At 60.8% G+C, this 18,448-nt stretch overlaps 1 protein-coding gene across 3 annotated transcripts; it reads left to right on the plus strand.

Moving 5' to 3' along the window:
- The first annotated feature begins 7,111 nt into the window (after positions 1 to 7,111).
- DUSP9 (dual specificity phosphatase 9) lies at positions 7,112 to 16,021 on the plus strand. 3 transcript variants are annotated; one of them, XM_016947659.3, is made up of 4 exons: positions 7,112 to 7,315; positions 12,611 to 13,018; positions 13,922 to 14,377; positions 14,670 to 16,021. In XM_016947659.3, the coding sequence occupies exons 2-4, from the start codon at positions 12,646 to 12,648 to the stop codon at positions 14,993 to 14,995; spliced, it is 1,155 nt and encodes a 384-aa protein (XP_016803148.1). In that variant the 5' UTR covers positions 7,112 to 7,315; positions 12,611 to 12,645; the 3' UTR covers positions 14,996 to 16,021. The 3 variants fall into 3 exon arrangements, with proteins under 3 accessions (XP_016803148.1, XP_016803147.1, XP_016803149.1); XM_016947658.4 differs by lacking the exon at positions 7,112 to 7,315 and adding an exon at positions 9,215 to 12,117; XM_016947660.3 differs by lacking the exon at positions 7,112 to 7,315 and adding an exon at positions 12,153 to 12,358.
- Positions 16,022 to 18,448: the final 2,427 nt, after the last annotated feature.

Here is an 18,448-nt window from a genome sequence, read left to right on the forward strand (position 1 = left end):
CTGATGTCACAGTCGTCCCCCAGAAGAGGGACATAAGAAAGAGACTTGGGACAAGTGGCCAGAGTGAGGGAAAGAAAACCAGGAGGGGGTGGGCATGAGGAGGGAGGCCTTAGGAGGGGACCCAAGCAAGCAGGGGCAGGTGGAGGAAGAGCCTTGCAGGCCTTGGAGTTTGGCAGGAGGCAGATGAGTCCCGTCTGGAAGCCGCCACTTCTCAAGGAAGGCGATGCCAGCTGGCCTGGGCTCTGGGGAGGCGGGTGGGAGAACACACAGCACCCACCGGCAGCAGCTCAGGAGAAACCAGGCCAAAGGGGGCTCTCAACTTGGAAGCTGTGGGGTGGCATGGAACAATTTTGAGATGCTCAGGCCTTTTAGGGAGGTCAGGATGGGCAGGCTCAAGGCTGGTGGCCAGGGGATGAGGGCCAGAGGATGGAGGACACGGGGATGGGAGGAGCCCTGGGGGATAGGTGGGCTTGGCTGAGGAGAGGACGTTCTGGGCACTACAAGTCCCCTTTTCCTGAAGACAGCCTCTGGACACTTCTCTCCCTTGCGGCCTACAGAGCCTACCCAGGCAGACCCGATGTGGCTGTCACTGAGATAACAGCCCTGGGCTTGTGTCTGGGACACGCGAGTCTGAGAAGCCTGGAGGTCACCCAAGGGAACCCACCTGGGGGCAGCTGGGCCCAGGAGCCTGGGGCAGAGACCTGGTGTCACAGGCCAGTGTATGAGCACTGGAGTGACGTCAGCCAGGCGGTGGGCTACGAGGTCCCGACACTCATCCCTCCCCCAAAACAACAATCAATAAGCGACATGCTCAGAGAAACAGGATGGCAGTGTGCTGAGGATCACCAGCTCCTGGTCCTACAGGTCTTCGGGCAACATGAGAAGTGACAAGCGACAGGTAGCACCGACCCAAACTATGAGGACACAAAAGACCCTTCAGAGGCCAAGCAAGGGCCTTCACTGTGGCTCCCTTGGGGCCCTTGAGGTTCTGGCTGAGCTGGGCCGAGAAGAGGGAAGTGAGCATGCACCAGAGACGCCGCCTGCCAGGAGACCCGGCCCAAGAGCTTCCAGGCAGATCTCCCTGCCTTGCCTGTGCTGAGCTCCAAAGAACCACCCACCATCCACCATAGGGCAATTCTGACCACAGCCAGCCAGGGAGCAGGGCTGGGAGCAGGCCAATCCTCAGATGCCAAGGAGCCAGCCTCAGCACCAGCCATCTGTGACACCTCCCTCTGGCTGGGCTCACCACTGCAGCGGGTAGCACAAGAAAGGGAGCAGCCCTGCGGCTTCTGCTTGGATCCTCTAGAGACGGGACGCTCACCCCTCCAGGAAGCCAGTCTCAAGCTGGCTGCCCTGCCGACTGGGAAGTCCACCTAGGCTCATGGTCCTGGGGATCCCATCCTCAGCCTCCCCTGCTTTCCCCTTTAGGGCTGAGAAGAACAGGCAGCCATGGTCCTCATGGCTCTGGCCAGCTCTCCAACCATGCGTCCTGAGAGCTGAGCCTTACAGGCTGACAGACTGGACCCTGGGTCACCCTCATGGTCCCAGCCCATGTCAGCCACAGCCGTCCTTCTTGGAGCTCAAAAGGCAGTGAAGAACGAGTCTCAGGCCCTGCTCCAGGTGGTGACAGCAGTGGCCAGGACTAATGACTAACTCCCAGAGCCGCCTGTGTGCACCCTCCTTTTCTCTGTATAACACTGACATGGCAGTGGGCATGCAGTGTGCAGTGGTGGAAGGGAGATGGCTGTGGAGATGGTTACCCTGTCGTTGCAGGCAGGGCAGTAAGAAGCCCTGGAAGGGGCTCAGTGACCTGCCACAGCCTCCCACCGGGAAGGCCAGGCTGCATGCCTGACCCCACACAAGGAGCCTTGGCTGTCCCCTTCCCATCCATGGCATCTCTCAGGCAGAGGCCCACTGGCCCTCTCCGCGTGGATGCGGTTGATCCCTGGGACGTGGCTGCCACCTTTCTCACCTTCCCCCTCCTCTCCACCTTCTCTCTGCCCAGGAGCCGGCCCCGAGGTGTAGGCAGGTCATGTGGCACCGCATCTGCACTGCTCTCCTCTCTGGGGCTCTCGGGACCCAAATCAGCCACCGATGTGGGAAGCAGGTACTGAGGGGTAATAGCTGCTCTCTAAATTTAGACGGGAGAACTCCCCAGAGAGCTGGCAGAAATATCCCGAGCCTTCCTGTGGCGAGGCTCTCAGGCAGGAGAATGAAGAGGGGGCAGCGAGAACCCGGGGATGGGGGGGCAGCAGGGCTAAGAGAAGGTGACAGAGGAGAAGGCTCACACCTGGGCTGGGGTGCACATGCTCTGGACCACAGCCTTGAACTCCGCCCTGGTGGGGGCGGCCCACATTCAAGGACAGGCCAGCTCTTCTCTGCAATTCCGGTCGCACCCATGGCTCTCCAGCACCCTTCTGCAACCAGGAGGGAGCTGCCTCCTTCCTTGCTCTGGCCGGGTGGGTGGCTTGCCAGGTGACTGAGGCCTGAGCCAGCAGCTCCCCTCCTGCCTGTCCCCCAGCCTATAAGAAAGAGCCACTCAAGGGCAGAGGCAGTTCCCTGCGGAGGGGCGCCCTGGCCATGGGGCCCTGGCTGCTAGTCTGTGGACCTGAGCACATAGCCCGGTCACCGCCCCCGCATTCCATACTTCAGCATCCTCATCCAGAAGCAAACAAGAAGTGCAGCAAACAGCATGGCTTGTCCTCACGGTCACGGCATCAGTGGTGGGAGGGAGGAGACCCTCATCTGTCCCTGGAGCTGCTGTCACCATTACCCAAGGGGCCTGCACACAAGGTGGAAGCTTCAGGACAGCTGTGCTTCCAAGGGTGGCCCACGCGGCGCCCCTGTCCTGGAGGCCACAAGTCTCCATCAGCTGGGACTCTTTGTCTGGAAGGTGACTCGTGGCACCCACAGCTGTGATTCTGTCTCCAGCTGTGCCCCTGATCGCTGCAGGGCCTTGGGCAAGTGGCAGCGGTGGGCAGGAGAGGTGCTGGGTGCTCCCAGATGCCAGAGCAGCAAGGGGCTCAGCAGCCTGAGGGTGGGGATGGGTCTGGGTGCAGGAAGCCAATGGGGCCCACCAGGCTGGGCCTTTCGGTGCTGGGAGGAGATGGGGAGTGGTGGAGGGAGGCAGCCAGACAAGCCAACAGGTGCTGTGACCGAGCGCGCAGGGGCAGAGGCCCCCGAGGAGTGAGCTGAGAAAAACCCACAGCCTCCAGGAGCCGCTCTCCACCCCCACAGACATCTGAGCCAGGGCAAGCGCTCGCCACAAGCCCCTGCCTGGGCCTGGCCATGGCTGCCTGTCTCGTGTCTTATCTTGTTACCTGTGGTGAGACACCCTGACTGGAGAAGCATGTTCCTGGAAGGGGGGCAGGGTGGGGGATGCTGAAATGTGGCCAGAAAGGCAGGTGGGCCTTTCCTCCTGGGCCAGGCGGGGCAAAGGTTGGGGGATCTGCAGCAGGGGAGCCGGGTGGACTGGGAACATCCTTGGCACCCCCAATCTCCCCAGACCCATCGTTTCACCCTTGGTGGCTCCCCTCTCTCCTGGTTCCCTTAGCCCTGGACGTCCCTGGGCCACGCGGGAAAGTCACCTGCTGCCCTCTCTCCTCCTCTTCCCCTGCACGGGGTCTGGACAGAGGCTCCTTGTCTCCCCTCACTTCCCTTCCCCTGTCTAGCCCAGGGGTGTGGGTGGCTGGCTGTCCCGGTAAAAGGATTATATCATCTGTAATGTATATCCAGACGCACATGCACTGCTGCTCGGGAGGACAAGACAAGGAGAGGGAGCCAGTGCAGCTGGCCAGAGGGGAATTGTATTGAACCTGAACCTGAGCCCTCCCCAAATGGGGGTGGTAATGGATCACCAGGTCCCGGCCCGCAGAAATCAATCGCTGCACAGGCTGGCGCTCTGTGCTCTACCCCCCTCCCTTCCCTCTCACCTACCTCCTGTCCCTCCCTGGTGCTCACACCCCTGGGCACTCAGCTGCCCGGCTGGCCTGCCTTTGACCTCGTCTGCAAGTGACATTTCAGAGCCATTTTGTTTCAAATGTCTGGGCACGGCTCCTTTGGGAGCGGCTGCAGACAGGTAGGGTGCTTCTGAAGACATGGTAACTGGTAGCGGGGTACATCTAGAAGATGCCGGCTGAAGCGCTTCAGATATGGGAGGGTGCAGAGGGAGGAGTTGGAGGGTTGGCGCGGGGGGGGGTGGGGGGATTGTCATGTGAACAGAAGGCTTCAGCTGCAGAAGCCATCTCTGTGGGACCCAATGGTTACCCAGAAATGAAGTCTCGGATGTGTGTGCACCCTGGCTCCGGAGCCCGCAGATGTGATCCAGGTTCCATGCAGGGACACAGGCAGGGAGGACCCAGCACTCGGAGGCAGCAGCAGCAGGCGCCGTGGTGTGCTGAGACAAGCCAACAGCAGGGCAGCCTGGGGACCCTGGGCGGGGCCCTGAGGAGGGCGCTTGGCTTATGGCAGGAACGTGCCTGCCCCTGTGCCAGCTGTGAGGCTTTGACGGCCATCACCTTTCCCATGGTCTCTCCCCAAAACCTCATTTGCCTGGAGAGTGGCCTGGAATCGGGCCCTGAACAAACTGTCCCTTAACAGATATGGATGCCTTCAGCCAAAGCCCTCCATGTCAGAGGGTGTGAGTTGGGCCGGCCGCCAGAGGCACTGCTAGGCTAAAGACCTCTCTACCCCCAGCAAAGTGCAGCTCCCTTGCCCCTCCACCTTGCCCGGGGCTGGCGGTTCCTGTGTCTGATTTCAAGGTCTCTGGGGAGCACCTTTGGGATTCGGGAGGGCGTGGGGTCTGACAGGAAACAAGATGGCCACTTCCCAATGGCCATCCCCAAGGAAGGGACAGGAAGGACGGCAGTGGCCTTGGGGTTCCGGGTGGAATGGAGGGCGAGGGCTGGGGCGGCCCCGTCGCCTCACCCTGAGACTCCCGTCAGCAGCAGATGGACCCAGCTGCTTCGGAGTCAGAGACCCAGCTGTGCCCTCGGTTCTGCCAAGCAAACTTGCACTCACTCAAGTCCCCCTTGGGAGTGTTCTGCATTTTCTTCCGCAGCCCTGGGGATGAAGAGGGAACCGCTATTTCCTGAGGCTGAGCAGGCCTGTGCCTCACGAGCTCCCCGGGCATCTCCGGGCAGGCCTGGCCTTTGCATGCTCCTCTTCCGGCAACGGATGGGTCTTGTTGCCTGGAGAGCAGAGACACCAGGAGGGCTGGGAGTGGGAGCTGTGCAGGGGCGAGGGTGGCATTCTTCAATCCAAATGTTTCTCCGCCAGCCTCTCAGCCCTGAGTCACTAAAGCACAGGATGGTGGCGGAGGGGGGGATGTTAACAAACCTTGCTAGAAGCTCCTCTGAGTCAGCTCACCCGCCAAGCCTTTGCCGGGGGTCAGCTGGGCACCCAGGCCATGGGCACAGCTGTCGTACATCCTTCCCAAACAGGAGGTGCCCTCAGTGGAGGGGGAGTGTGAAAGGCAGCCCCCTGTTTGTAGGGCACAGCTTCTGTGGAATATTGATTTCTTAGGAAAGGTTCGGTAACTTCAGCACGTCTAGCAGTACGGGCACCAGTGGCAGCTGCATGTGCTCGCCTGCGTGGCATGGCTCGGGTAGGTGCAAGCTCAAGTCCTGGGCAGCCTGACTCCCCAAGGCTGTAGGGGAGAGCCCCAGTGCAGTCCCATGAGGCCCAGCGTCCAGAGCAGGAAGATAGTTGCAGGGCCAGAGGCCTGCTCCCAGGAGGGGCTGTGCTGCCGCCAAGGCTGAAAAGGTGCAGAGGAGCAGTCGGGGCCCAGAGCAGGGTGGGCAGGCCTGGCTGGCGACAGCAGGACCCTCCCAGCTCACGCACCATGGCTTGAAACTGCAGCACAGCTAGGAGGGTCCTTGGAGATCACATGGTCCCACCTCTCTCCCCAAACGTACATACCAGGAAATGGAGACCCAGATGGGACAGGGACCTGGGCTCCAGAGGCAAAGCTGCTGCCCTCGCCTCTTCCAGGGGTAATGACTCAGGGGAATTCAGCGCTGCGGCAGACACAGCCAAGCGGCCAGCGGAGCTGCTGGCATCCCAGCCCTGCCTGGCCGCACCTTATCCTGTGCTCCCTGGGCGGAGAAGACGGCCCTTGATGCTCACAGCCTCCTGCCGGGTCTCAGGCAATCCCCCACTGCAGGCACGAGGCCGGGCTCATACACTGCTGGTCTGGGAGCCCCAGAAAGGCCAGGTGCACATCTCCACGGGCTGTCCTCTGCCTCCCCTCCCCACGCAATCTTCCGCACTCACACTCGCTCAGGCTCTAGGCTTCTGAACTCAGCCAGCCCAAGCCACATCCTACTCTGCCACTACACTATTGTGCCACCACCAGGGAGCTACGGACTCAGTTTCCCTGGCTGTAGCATGGGGACAATCTCCTCAGACTTCCAGAACTGCTGTAAGGATAAAATGAGGTCCTTGATGGCAATGCGTGTGACCTTTGGCACAAAGGAGAAAGCTAACGGGACCTAGTGACAACAGCCGCTCCCTACTGGCTTCCAGCCCCTCCCCCACCCAAACGTCCTGGCTCCACCCCTTCCAGGCACTGAGGCTCAAATGCTATTACTATTAGCCAGAATCTGACACATGAGAATGAGAGGAGACACTGCAGGGGGACCTGGGGTGGGGGATGGAATTGGCAGCGCTGTCAGCCAGACTTTATACCCTCTTCACTGTGGGAGCAGGAGGTGGCTCTGGGGCACCAAGTTGCGCCCAGTCCTCAATGGGCCCCTTCGCTAGGGTGCCAGTGCAGATTCTGCGCTGTAACCGTCCGCCTAGCCCAGGCCCAGCCTAGTTCAGGGCCCCCAACCCCACTCCCGCGCCCCAAGCGCCGGAGCCCCCACTCATTAGCGCCACTGGGGACCGGGGAGCGCAGGGCGCGTCGGGCAGGACTGGCCTAGAGAACAGAGGCTTGCAGGTGGGAGGAAGGCGGCGGGGGGGAGGGGGGGGCGGGCGTGGGAGGTGGAGGGAGACGCCGGGCAGGCCGCGGCCCCTCCCCGCTCCCTCCCCGCGAGCCGCCAGCTACAGTGCCCCTCCTGGGCAGGGGGCGGAGAAGACGGCGACTGGAGGGGAGGAGGCGGCGGCAGAGGCGGAGGAGGCAGCGGCGGCGGAGGCGGGATTTGGAGTTTCCCTCCGCAGCGGCGGCGGCGGCTGCCCCTCGGCTCCAGGAGAGGCCGCCACCCGGGGTTCCGGTGGCGTTAGGCTGCAGCAGTGGCGCTTCCCGCCGCCCGAGCTTCGGAAACTTCCCGGCCGCGACGCAGGGAACCGGCGCGGAGAACCGAGCAGAGCGGAGGTGAGTGGAGCAAGCGGCGCCCCGGGGACCCCCACCCCACCCGGCCTGGCTGCCCCCGCCCCGACGTGCGCTCCTCCACCCTGCACCCCCAAAGTCCTGACAACGCACACCCCACGAAGCCGGCGCACGCGCCCCTACGACACCCATTCGGTGCTGCTCCGCACACCCCCGCACACCGCCCGTGCACCTCCCGTGTCTCCTGCCACTTACACCGGCTGCACACTCGCGCGCATACAAACCACGCACCACAGACCCGGGTGCCTGTAGTGCACACACTAGCAGCCCCTGCCCCACCACTCACCACTGTCCCCAACTCATGCCAACCCACCGAGACCCTGCCACGCCCCAGTACACACCCAGGCGCACACGCACGCTTCCAACACATCTCTGCCATACCTGCACCAACATAGCTCCCCCTACCATGCCCCCACCACCTCGAACTCCCCATCTGCCCATTACAGACACCCCACCCACGTTGCCAGCCCAGAGACACTGCAGTCCACCCACCCTGGAGCGAGGTCCCGTCAGAAACCCACATCCCAGCGGCTGACGCTCCCCACGTCCCAGGCACACACCTCCAGCATCTCCAACGCGCACTCTCATCCACCCCAGCACGCGCGCACACCTGCTGGATTCACGCTCTCCAGCACCCTGCCCCGCCCCCATCACAAATAGCCTTCGACACCCCCCAGCACACCTCTGAGTCCCTCCCTCCCTCCCCCCCAACACCTGGCACGCGGGATCTAGAGGCTGCAGCATTTGGTGGCATCCCTGCCAGGCACCTCCGGCTCCCCTTCGGCAGAGGCTCAGCAGCCTTGGGCCCCCCAGGTGCCTCCCTAAACAGACCCTGAGACTCCCCAGCGACTAGCTTGGCCTCTTCCCTAAGAAATAAAGAAGGCACTTTGGGGTCCAAGGTAGGGTACTTAGATGTGGAAGCAAGGGGCCCCGGGGAGGGGCGGGGAGGCGGCGGAGAGAGCCCGGCGCTGAAATGGAGGCGGCCCAGGTGGGACCAAAGGGGCGCCAGCTGCCCGGCAAGCACGTAGTAGGTGGGTTCCATGGGGGCTGGCGTCCGCGTGCGCTGTCTGGGTGCCTGCCTGCGTGTGTGTTACGGGGAGGGCTGTGTGTGCACGTGTGCTTGTGCGTGTCGGGGTGGGGGAGGAGTGTGTGATCGGCAGAAGGAAAAGCAGGAGCAGCTCCCTCAGGCAACAATTGGTTTCATTCATTCATGCCTTCTTTGTTAACGAGCATTTCTTCCGCGAGCGCCGGGCGCGTGCCAGGCCCTGCACTGGGGGCTGGGGCCAGCCTGGGGCCGGGCACACACCCGTTCCTGCCTTGGAGGAACTCCCAGTCCCGCGAGGAGACCGACCAGGAAAAGCAGAAAGCCATCCCCAGCAGAAAGTGGATTTGGTGGAAAAGACACTGGATTTGGCAGGCACGCTGTCGCTGGGACTTGTGCTCTTGGCCATGTGACCCGGCCGCGACAGCCGAAATCCTGTCACTCGGCCCGGCGGGAACGGTGCCTCTCGTGGGGGAAGGCGGCGCGGCGCCGCTCTCGGGAGGCTCCCGGGACCAGAAGGCGCACGCGGCGCGCGCGAGGCCTGCAGGCGGCGGCGTCCCCGCGGCCTCCAGGGGGCGCTGGCCCGGCCCGGCCCGGGGGAGGCCCGGGGCGCCCGGCGGGGGCGGGGGCGGGGGCGGGGGCGGCAGGCGCAGCGCCCACCCTGCGGCGGGCAGCGAGCGCGCGGCCTGGCTCAGCCCGCCGGAGGGGGCCAGACGAGGCCCGGGCGCGCGGCGCGGCCTCCCCCAGCACAGCGCACCCGGGAGCGGCTGCCGGCGGGGCGGCGCCCAGAGCCGGCGCTACAGGGGGCCTGAGTGGGGGCGGCCCGGCGAGGGTCGCGGGTTAGAGGGGGATTAGGGGGTTGGCTGCGCTCAGCCCTGCAGTGCGGAGGTGGCAACAGGTTCCCATTTGTCCTGTTGCTGGCGCTGCGGGCGCTGTGGGCCCCGAGCACTGAGCTCTGACTTTGGAAATTGAGCCCCTCATGGCCTCCTCCCAAATGCTTTCTCCCGGTGGGAGGACTTGGCAGCAGGGCTCCGCAGTTAGGTGCAGGGGAGCCCCTCGCCAAGCGTCGGGAGACGTGGACCCTTGGATCCTAGGCTTCCCCTCCCTTCCCCATTGCGGAGGTTGCCTCTCCCCGTCCTCATTCCAGCCCAGCTCCTCTCACCTCCAGGGAACCCTCTCCAGAGAGCGCCACTGAGCAGCTCAGGAGCTCCCTCTCTAGCCGAACTGAGCCCCCACGGCAGGGCGGGCCGGGGAAGTGGCTGTCCAGCTCCCTGCTGGTCACAGCCCTGGGCCACCCCCACTATCCACAACAAGACTGGCACATGGCAGAACCTCCGTGGTGCCTTCAACCCCTGCCCACTCTGAGCTCCCACCCACAGCTGCAGTGGGCCTGGAGGCAGCCCCCAGGCTGGGTGCCGGTGTCCACCTCCACCACTGTGGAGCTAGGCTGTGGACAGAAAACAGAAGACAACGTCCCTGCCCCAGGAACACACTGAGAAAGGGGGAAAGTGACCACACTAGGGAGCACAGAGGAGGGAGACTACTGGCTCCGAGTTGGGAAGGCTGCCTGGAGGAGGGGGCCTGAAGAATGAGCAGAATCTCAGAATCTGGGCAGGGGGCATAGGAGGGAGGCCTGGGCTGGGGCCCTTGCCCACTGGGTGAGAGAAGGAAGGGCACAGTCCAGCTGCCCAAAGCCCTTGGATGCAGGAATTAGGACTCATGTTAGACGCAGGGACATGGGGGGTGTGGCCGGAAAGCAGCCCAGTGCCAGGGTCCTGGGAGTCCCCGGCTAGCAGCCCACTGCCCAAAAGGGAGGGAGAGAGGCAAACTGGAAGCCCCTTAGAGGTGACCCACCTAGCTTTCCGTCACCTGCCCTCTTACCTAACCATGACCTGAGACATTTTCTCCTCTAACTCCATGGCTCCTGAGAGGAGTCGTTAGACTCGTAGTTTGCTTTGCATTTTCCACTTGTTAGAAAAATGCTTTGTGGTGCCCATCCTCGTGTGCATAACTTTGCTTTCTTTTACTTTAGTTCCTTAGATTCCCAAAAGTGGTCAAAGGGTTGGGATTTTTTCCTAGCTCTTGATATTGCCAGATTAATTTCCAAAGGGGTCGTACCAATATATAACCCTGCAACAGTTGAACAGCACGCTGATTTCACAGCAATCTTGCCAGCACTGCGTGTTCTCAAAAATGAGAACATTTCTAATGCAGTAGGTGGGAAGTGTTACCTCGTTGGTCATTGTTACTTGTTTATTGGAGTGGCTTTCCTTCCACGCCTGAAGTTGAACCTTCCCCCAAATATTTGTTAGGCCACCGCATTCCCTCCTTCCTGCAGTATGCAGTGTTTTCAGGTTCTTTGCCCATTTATCTACAGGGGTCTTAACCTTTTAGTTGGGTATGAGCTTTATCTTATCTGGTGTACATTTTCCTTCAACACTGTTATTTGCTTTTGTTGAGCTTTAAGCAGAGAAGGGACTTTTAGCCAGATCAGCATTGTGGACACCTCCCCCTGACCCTGGTCTCCTGCCTCAGTGCTCACCACACCTGAGACCTTGTCCAGTGCTCTTGCTGCCTGTGGATCTGTCCCGCCTGTTGTGCCCATGGAGGAAAGGATGGAGGCCACCAGCCTTGGTTGAGTGGATGGCATTCTGACATTGGGCAGGGCTGGGCAGGGCAGGGTGGAGGGCAGGTCGTTGCAGGCCCGGAGGCAGGGAGACTGTTGTGCAAGACGTGACAGTGACCTGGCCTAAAGCTGATGAATTTGAGCCCTCGGCTAGGGCAAGGGACAGGGGAGAGAGGCGAGGATGTGAGAGATATTTAGGTAGAAACTAGTTCTTTCCACTTTGATTAGCCGAAGGGGGGTTAAGGGAAGGAGGCAGAGTGGGGAGCCACAGGTGACTCTTAGGATCAGTAATGTGATAAGAGCAGAGTGCCCCAGTTTAGGGCTGGGAGCTCAGGGTTCCTGGGTGCTTTTGGCCAGTCCTGTGCGAGTGAAGCGGGCTGGTATTGGTAGGTATCCAGGAGCTACGCCTGCCTGCCTAGCCCTGCAGCAGACCTCTGGGCCAAAGCTGCACTAAGTTTCTGGTCCTGCCTCCTCCTCCCCTCCGTGATTTCGGTGGCATCCCAAGTTTGCCCAAGCTGCTAGCTCTGAGCCCATTACAGAGATGGGGCCACTGAGATCCAGGCAGGGGAGAAGATGGTCCAATATCACCCTGTGAGTTGGGTTGGAGGCAGCTTCTGCGGCAGAGGGGCTGGGCTCTGGTCCTCACCCCTCCCCCTGCCTCCCGAGGCCAGGCTGGCGCCGGCCAGGGGAGCCGCAGCTGGTCCCCTGCTGGGCCCCTGACCTGCCCTTGGCCTCTGCCCCGACCCCGTCCCGCCTCGGTGGAAGCCCCAGCTCAGCCGACTCGCAGGTCCCACCCGACTGCTTCGGCTAGCACCCGTTGGCTCACCGGCCCGCCGGGCCCGCCCCCGGAGCCCCGCCCCGGCCCGCCCCTCGGAGTTGTAACTCCACGTCCGAAGGCAGTTTCCAAGGTGGAAGCTGGGTCCGGCTGCCAGGAAGCGGCCGGTGCGCGGGCTGCGCGGGGCTCGGCTTCCACGTGCGAGCCTGCACCGCCGCCCCGCCCTCTCCTGGCGGCCAGGCCTGGGGACTGTCTGCCCCGGGACGGCGCCTCGCGTTCCGCCGTGGCAGTGGCCGTGGCCAGAACGTCCACGCGCGGTCGTCCACCGCCGGATCTCGCTCCAGGTCTCTTTCCTTTTGTTCTCTCCTAGGGGTAGGGGGAGATGGGGGACCGGGGGCCAGATCACCTCTGAGAGGACTCGCTGAGGCCCAGCACCTCGTCGCCTCCTCTGTTCCCCTGGCCCACCTGGCCCTGGGGGAGATCTAGGCCTCGAACGGCACTCCTCGCACGCACACCCCCAACCAGAGTCGGAAGCTCGAACTTGGGGAGCGTTCGCGAGAAGACCGAGACAGGAGCAGAAAGGGGGTATGGAGGGAGGCGGCTGCGACCTCAGGGTACCCCAAGATGAGCCTCGAAGGGGCGGTTAGCCGCTCAGCCCTCTTCTCGAGGACCCTTCCCCGGGCCGAGCTGCTGCCTGGGGGTTTTCTTGGGGCGCCTTGTTGGGAGTCCTCATGGTGGTGGACCCTGGGCTCCCGCCTTCAGGACGCGGGGCCGGCTTCAAGTCTGAGCCCCCTCGGCCCTCCGGTAGCTCACACCGCGCCTTCTCTCTCTTCGCAGCGCCCGTGGTCCAGCGTGTAGGGAGCCGATCGCCCATGGAGGGTCTGGGCCGCTCGTGCCTGTGGCTGCGTCGGGAGCTGTCGCCCCCGCGGCCGCGGCTCCTGCTCCTGGACTGCCGCAGCCGCGAGCTGTACGAGTCGGCGCGCATCGGTGGGGCGCTGAGCGTGGCCCTGCCGGCGCTCCTGCTGCGCCGCCTGCGGAGGGGCAGCCTGTCGGTGCGCGCGCTCCTGCCTGGGCCGCCGCTGCAGCCGCCCCCGCCTGCCCCCGTGCTCCTGTACGACCAGGGCGGGGGCCGGCGCCGGCGCGGGGAGGCCGAGGCCGAGGCCGAGGAGTGGGAGGCCGAGTCGGTGCTGGGCACCCTGCTGCAGAAGCTGCGAGAGGAAGGCTACCTGGCCTACTACCTCCAGGGTAGGTGCCGCGGGGCCCTCCTTCCAGGGGGTTCGGGATTCATTTGACCTTAGGCCAGCCCCACTTCTTTTTTTCTAAAGCGAGTTGAGGCCCCCCTCCGCTGATGACCTGCCAGGCTGCTTTGAGAGGAGGGAAGCCTGAGTGTGACCGTGGGCAAGTTCTTCACCCTTGGCAGCCCAATCTCTGAGCCTGGAAAATGGGGAGAATTAGCCTGACCTGAGCTAGTTCTCAGGATGCTCAAGAACGAATGACAAAGTGCGGGCTCCCCAGGGTCTCGGCAAGGGTATCCCCACCTCCCCAACCTGCTCAGGAATGAGCAAGGGAGGCAGGGGTCAGACAGCACTGGTGCAATCACGGCTCACTGAAGCCTCCTGGGCTCAAGCGATCCTCCCGCCTTAGCCTCCCGAACAGCATATAGTGTCAGGTTTCCAGCCCGGGGAAATAGTATCTGTAAATAGAGATGCTGGCTTCTTGAGCCATATTCTCCCCCAAGTTCCCCCACATCTTGGGGTCCCACTTCATCCCTGAGAGTCAGGAGATGCCCAGGCAGAGAGCTGACATCTGAGTTCCTCCTTTTCTTTAGCTGATGGCCGCAGTCCTCCCTAAGGCTGGCAGTACATCTCGGCTCTGTTGAGCCCTCACACCTGCCTCAGCTTGACCCTAGGGGTGTAAGATCCTTTCCAGTGGCTCAGCGTGAGCCCAGCTTCTTGCAGCCCGAGCTGACTGAGGGTGGCTAGGGCCCCACGTGGGTACCAGGACACACCAAGCTGCTGGGTTTTGTGTTCCCTTTGGGAACATTTGCAAACCCTCCAAGTTGTCTAGGGTCATCTCCCCAGCCCCAGACAGAGGCACTTGGCTGCCCAGGAGGCCAGGTCAGCAGGCCCCATGCCCTCTCCCCAACAGGAGGCTTCAGCAGATTCCAGGCCGAGTGCCCTCACCTGTGTGAGACCAGCCTTGGTGGCCGTGCCGGCTCCAGCATGGCGCCGGTGCCCAGTCCAGTGCCTGTGGTGGGGTTGGGCAGCCTGTGCCTGGGCTCCGACTGCTCTGATGCGGAATCCGAGGCTGACCGCGACTCCATGAGCTGTGGCCTGGATTCGGAGGGTGCCACACCCCCACCAGTGGGGCTGCGGGCATCCTTCCCTGTCCAGATCCTGCCCAACCTCTATCTGGGCAGTGCCCGGGATTCCGCCAATTTGGAGAGCCTGGCCAAACTGGGCATCCGCTACATCCTCAATGTCACCCCCAACCTCCCAAACTTCTTCGAGAAGAATGGTGACTTTCACTACAAGCAGATCCCCATCTCTGACCACTGGAGCCAGAACCTGTCGCAGTTCTTTCCGGAGGCCATTGAGTTCATTGGTGAGTCCACCCCACCCACCCTTCCCTCCTGTCCTCCCCAAGGCCTGCTCTGGCCTCCCCCTTGTGAGTACTCCTCCCAAGCCCGGCTGCCATTCCCAGAGCCAAAAGCCTAGGTGACGGTTCTAGGGGACAGGCAGAGCTAGGGCGGCCCCCAGAGGCCACTAGAGAAACCTCCAGGCCGTGGCCATCTGGCTCAGGGGGCAGGGCGGGGTCTTTGAGGGCCCTTCGGAAGGCCTCGGCCTCACACACGCCTGCCCTCCGGGTCTCCCGGGCCCTTTCCTGCCCCATCTAGATGAGGCCTTGTCCCAGAACTGCGGGGTGCTCGTCCACTGCTTGGCGGGGGTCAGCCGTTCTGTCACCGTCACTGTGGCCTACCTCATGCAGAAGCTCCACCTCTCTCTCAACGATGCCTATGACCTGGTCAAGAGGAAGAAGTCTAACATCTCCCCCAACTTCAACTTCATGGGGCAGTTGCTGGACTTTGAGCGCAGCTTGCGGCTGGAGGAGCGCCACTCGCAGGAGCAGGGCAGTGAGGGGCAGGCATCTGCGGCCTCCAACCCGCCCTCCTTCTTCACCACCCCCACCAGTGATGGCGCCTTCGAGCTGGCCCCCACCTAGGGCCCCGTGGCCGGCAGGCCGGCCCCTGCCCCACCCCCACCCACGGGTGTCCCTGCCCACTCGTGTGGCAAGGGAGGGGAGGGCAGGAGGGCTCGGCCTGAGCAGGGTGCTGGGGGGAGAGCGCAATACCTCACGCGGGCTGCCGTCCTAATCAACGTGCCTATGGCGGGACCACGCTCGGAGCCTGCCTCTTCTGCGACTGTTACTTTTTCTTTGCGGGATGGGGGTGGGGGTTCCCTCTCCAGGTGGTTGTCCAGGCCCAGGCCCCGGCCCTGGGTGCTCAGCCAGCTCGGCTAGGCCCTGCGCCTCCCTGCGCTTCCCCCTTCAGGAAGGGTGTGTGCCACCTCGTTGCCACAGGGACTGGATCCCAGTCCCGCCCCTGTCCCCAAGTGGCTGCTTGGGGGAGAGGCATTTGCCATCACTGGTGTTGTCACCTCCCTGTTTCTCCACCAAGGGCTTGGGCCTCTCGGGGCTGGGGCCTCCCAGGGGATGGGGACCCAGAGGTGCAGTGGCCGCCCACATCCATGGCCTAGGAGCTACTGGGCAGGTTCCCGGCCACACATCTGGTGGGCTGTTTTTTTTTTTTTTTTTCCTCTTCCCCCAGATGTCTTGACGGGATCACTGGGGCTCTTTGTGAGTGAGGGTGGCCAAACTACCGCCGGAGGAGATGGGGTCTCAGAGCGAGAGCTGCGGAGCGGGAGGGGAAGAAGAAGGCCCACACAGCCGCTGCTACTTTGGGGGGTGGGGAAGGGGCCAAGCTGCAGACACACACAGTCATTCATTTCTGTCCACACCCCTGTGGGTGGCGGGTGTGCGTGTGTGCGCTTGTGTGTGCGCGCGTGTCGGCACTCACACACACATGCTAGCCCACTGATGCACCCAGCCCAGGGCTGGCAGTCTTAGTGGCGTGGGGCCGTCTCACCCTGGAGCCTGGAGAGGATCTATGCTTGTTTGTTTTTGTAATCCATATCATAGTTGCTTTCTTTAATTGTTCCTTCTGAATAAACAGTTTATTTAAGATACTGAGTAGAGAGAGAAGCTACCTCCTGAGCGCCTTGGAGGGTTTGGGGGAAGGACGCCCTCTTGGTCTCTCTGGACTGCCCATGGTGGAAAGGGGCATGTGCCAGGCTGGCCAGGGACTCAAGTGCCACCCCACTCCCTGCCCCATGTTATCATTTCCCATCTTGTGCTTACACTGCCCGCTGGCCCACGCTCTGAGTCGCCCATTCATTCACCTCCATTTGAACCCCTAGTCTGTGCCACACACTGTCCTGGGGACTAGGTTGCAGCAGTGAGCTCTGCCTGCTCAGAGCAGACTTTCTAGTGGGGGAAGAAACGACAAATGCAACGGTCACAGCACTGCGGTTGTGCCGTAGATGTTCATTGCCATGGACAGAGCAGAAAAGTGAGGGTCCAGCACTCACAACTGATCCCTGAGACACCGGCCAAGTCAGCCCCGAGCCCTGCCTGGAGCCTCCTGAGGGCTGCCCCGGCTGGGTGGCATCCTGAGAGTGACAGGGAGGGGTGTGGGCAGACTGGCACATGTGAGTGTTGTGGTTCTCTGGCTGTGGAATTTGGGCTGCAAAGGCCCAGGCTGGGGACTAGAAGAGCCCCATGGAGAACATGGAGACCAACGGGCCACCTAAAGGGACAGAGGTGAACTGCACCTCTCCTCATCTTGGGACACTGCAAATGGCTTCTCCACACCATAACTGGCGGGGTCTATAAAGCTGTGCCTCTCCACCATGGACATGTAGTAGAGGGGAAGGGCAGCTGGAGGGTGGCGGGGAGCGAGTGCAGCCAGTGAAAGCTGTGGAGGCTTTGGAGCAATGTGGCCCAGAACCCACAATCTAAAGGCATATGCGTGAATGGCTGAGCTGGTAGGAAAGGAAGAGCAAGGTGATGAACTGAGAAATGAGGTGAATCCTCTGGGCCAGCGGAGTAAGCCACTCTGGGGTTAGCCCAGGAGCCAGGACCCTCCACTGGAACGCAGCCCCACCAACACCTTGATTTCTGTCCAGTGAAATCTATTTTGAATGGCTGATCTACTGAAATGGAAGATGTGAAATCTGTGTTGCTGTAAGCCACTAACTCTGTGGTAATTTATTACAGCAGCCACAGAACTCTACTAGAACAGGTGACCTAGGAAGATATATCCCAAATAAAGAAGAGGGTGTGTGCTGATCTTGACCTTGGATCTGGGGGGAAGTGGAATAAAAGGAAAATGTTCCCCCTCCCCTGAGAGCTTATAGCCACAAGCTGAACTGTTCTTTTAGAGTGGTCTAGGCATAGAGTAGTGGACACTCCAGAATCTCTCTCAGAGGGACTTAGAAATAGTGATTCAGCCAGGCACGGTGGCTTACACCTGTAATCCCAGTACTTTGGGAGGCTCACCTGAGGTCAGGAGTTCAAGACCAGCCCGGCCAACATGGGGAAACCCTGTCTGTACTAAAAATACAAAAAAAACAACAAAAAAAAACTGAGCTGGGCATGGTGGCACGTGCCTGTAATCCCAGCTACTTGGGAGGTTGAGGCACAAGAATCACTTGAACCCAGGAGGCGGAGGTTGCAGTAAGCTGGGATTGCACCACTGCACTCCAGCCTGCATGACAGAGTGACAGAGTGATGAGAGAGTGACAGTGAGGCCCTGTCTCAAAACAAACAAACAAAACAAAACAAAACAAGAAACAGTGATCTGGCTGCTGGAGAAGGCTCCTGGATTTGTCTTGAAGCTGCATTCGACTATCTTACCTACAGGGTTTACTGAGATTGTGACAGCCCAATAAAAATAGCAGTTTAAAACATAAATAAAATACATTTTTAAAGTTTCTTATTTTAGAAACAAGGTCTCAATATAGAACTTAAATAGGCCAGGTGCAGTGCCTCAGCCTCCCAAAGTGCTGAGATTACAGGCATGAGCCACCGCACCTGGCCTATTTAAGTTTTAAATGAAGTGGTTCAGAGGTCATATTGCTCCAGAGTGACCAGCAGAAGCAAGCACAAATCCTCTGTGGAGGGAGGGATGTCCTTTAAACACAGGCCTCAAAGCACCGCTATAGAAAATTCCAAAATACGTAATTTTTTAAAATCCTAAAATGTACAAGGAAACAAGCCACCATGAGTTATAGAAACATTTAACATGTGAATTCAAGTATCAGTCCTGCAAAGATAGCAGCCTTTGAAATTATATGACAAAGACTATAAGTATAATTAATATGCTTAAAGAAATAAAAGGAAATATTGAAACTGTAATAAAAAAGCAAGAGAATATAAAATGACTAGATATGCTTGAAAGAAAACCAAAAAGAGCTCCTAGAAATGAAAAATATGACAATTGAAATTGGACATTTAAAGTTTAAACAGCATATTAAACATAGCTGAAGAAAGAAATAGTGAACTGGAAGATGGATTTAAGGAAACTACCCAGAATGCAGCACAGACAGACAATAAGAT

The sequence above is a fragment of the Pan troglodytes genome, chromosome X (assembly GCF_028858775.2).
Source record: "Pan troglodytes isolate AG18354 chromosome X, NHGRI_mPanTro3-v2.0_pri, whole genome shotgun sequence".
Taxonomy (NCBI): domain Eukaryota; kingdom Metazoa; phylum Chordata; class Mammalia; order Primates; family Hominidae; genus Pan; species Pan troglodytes.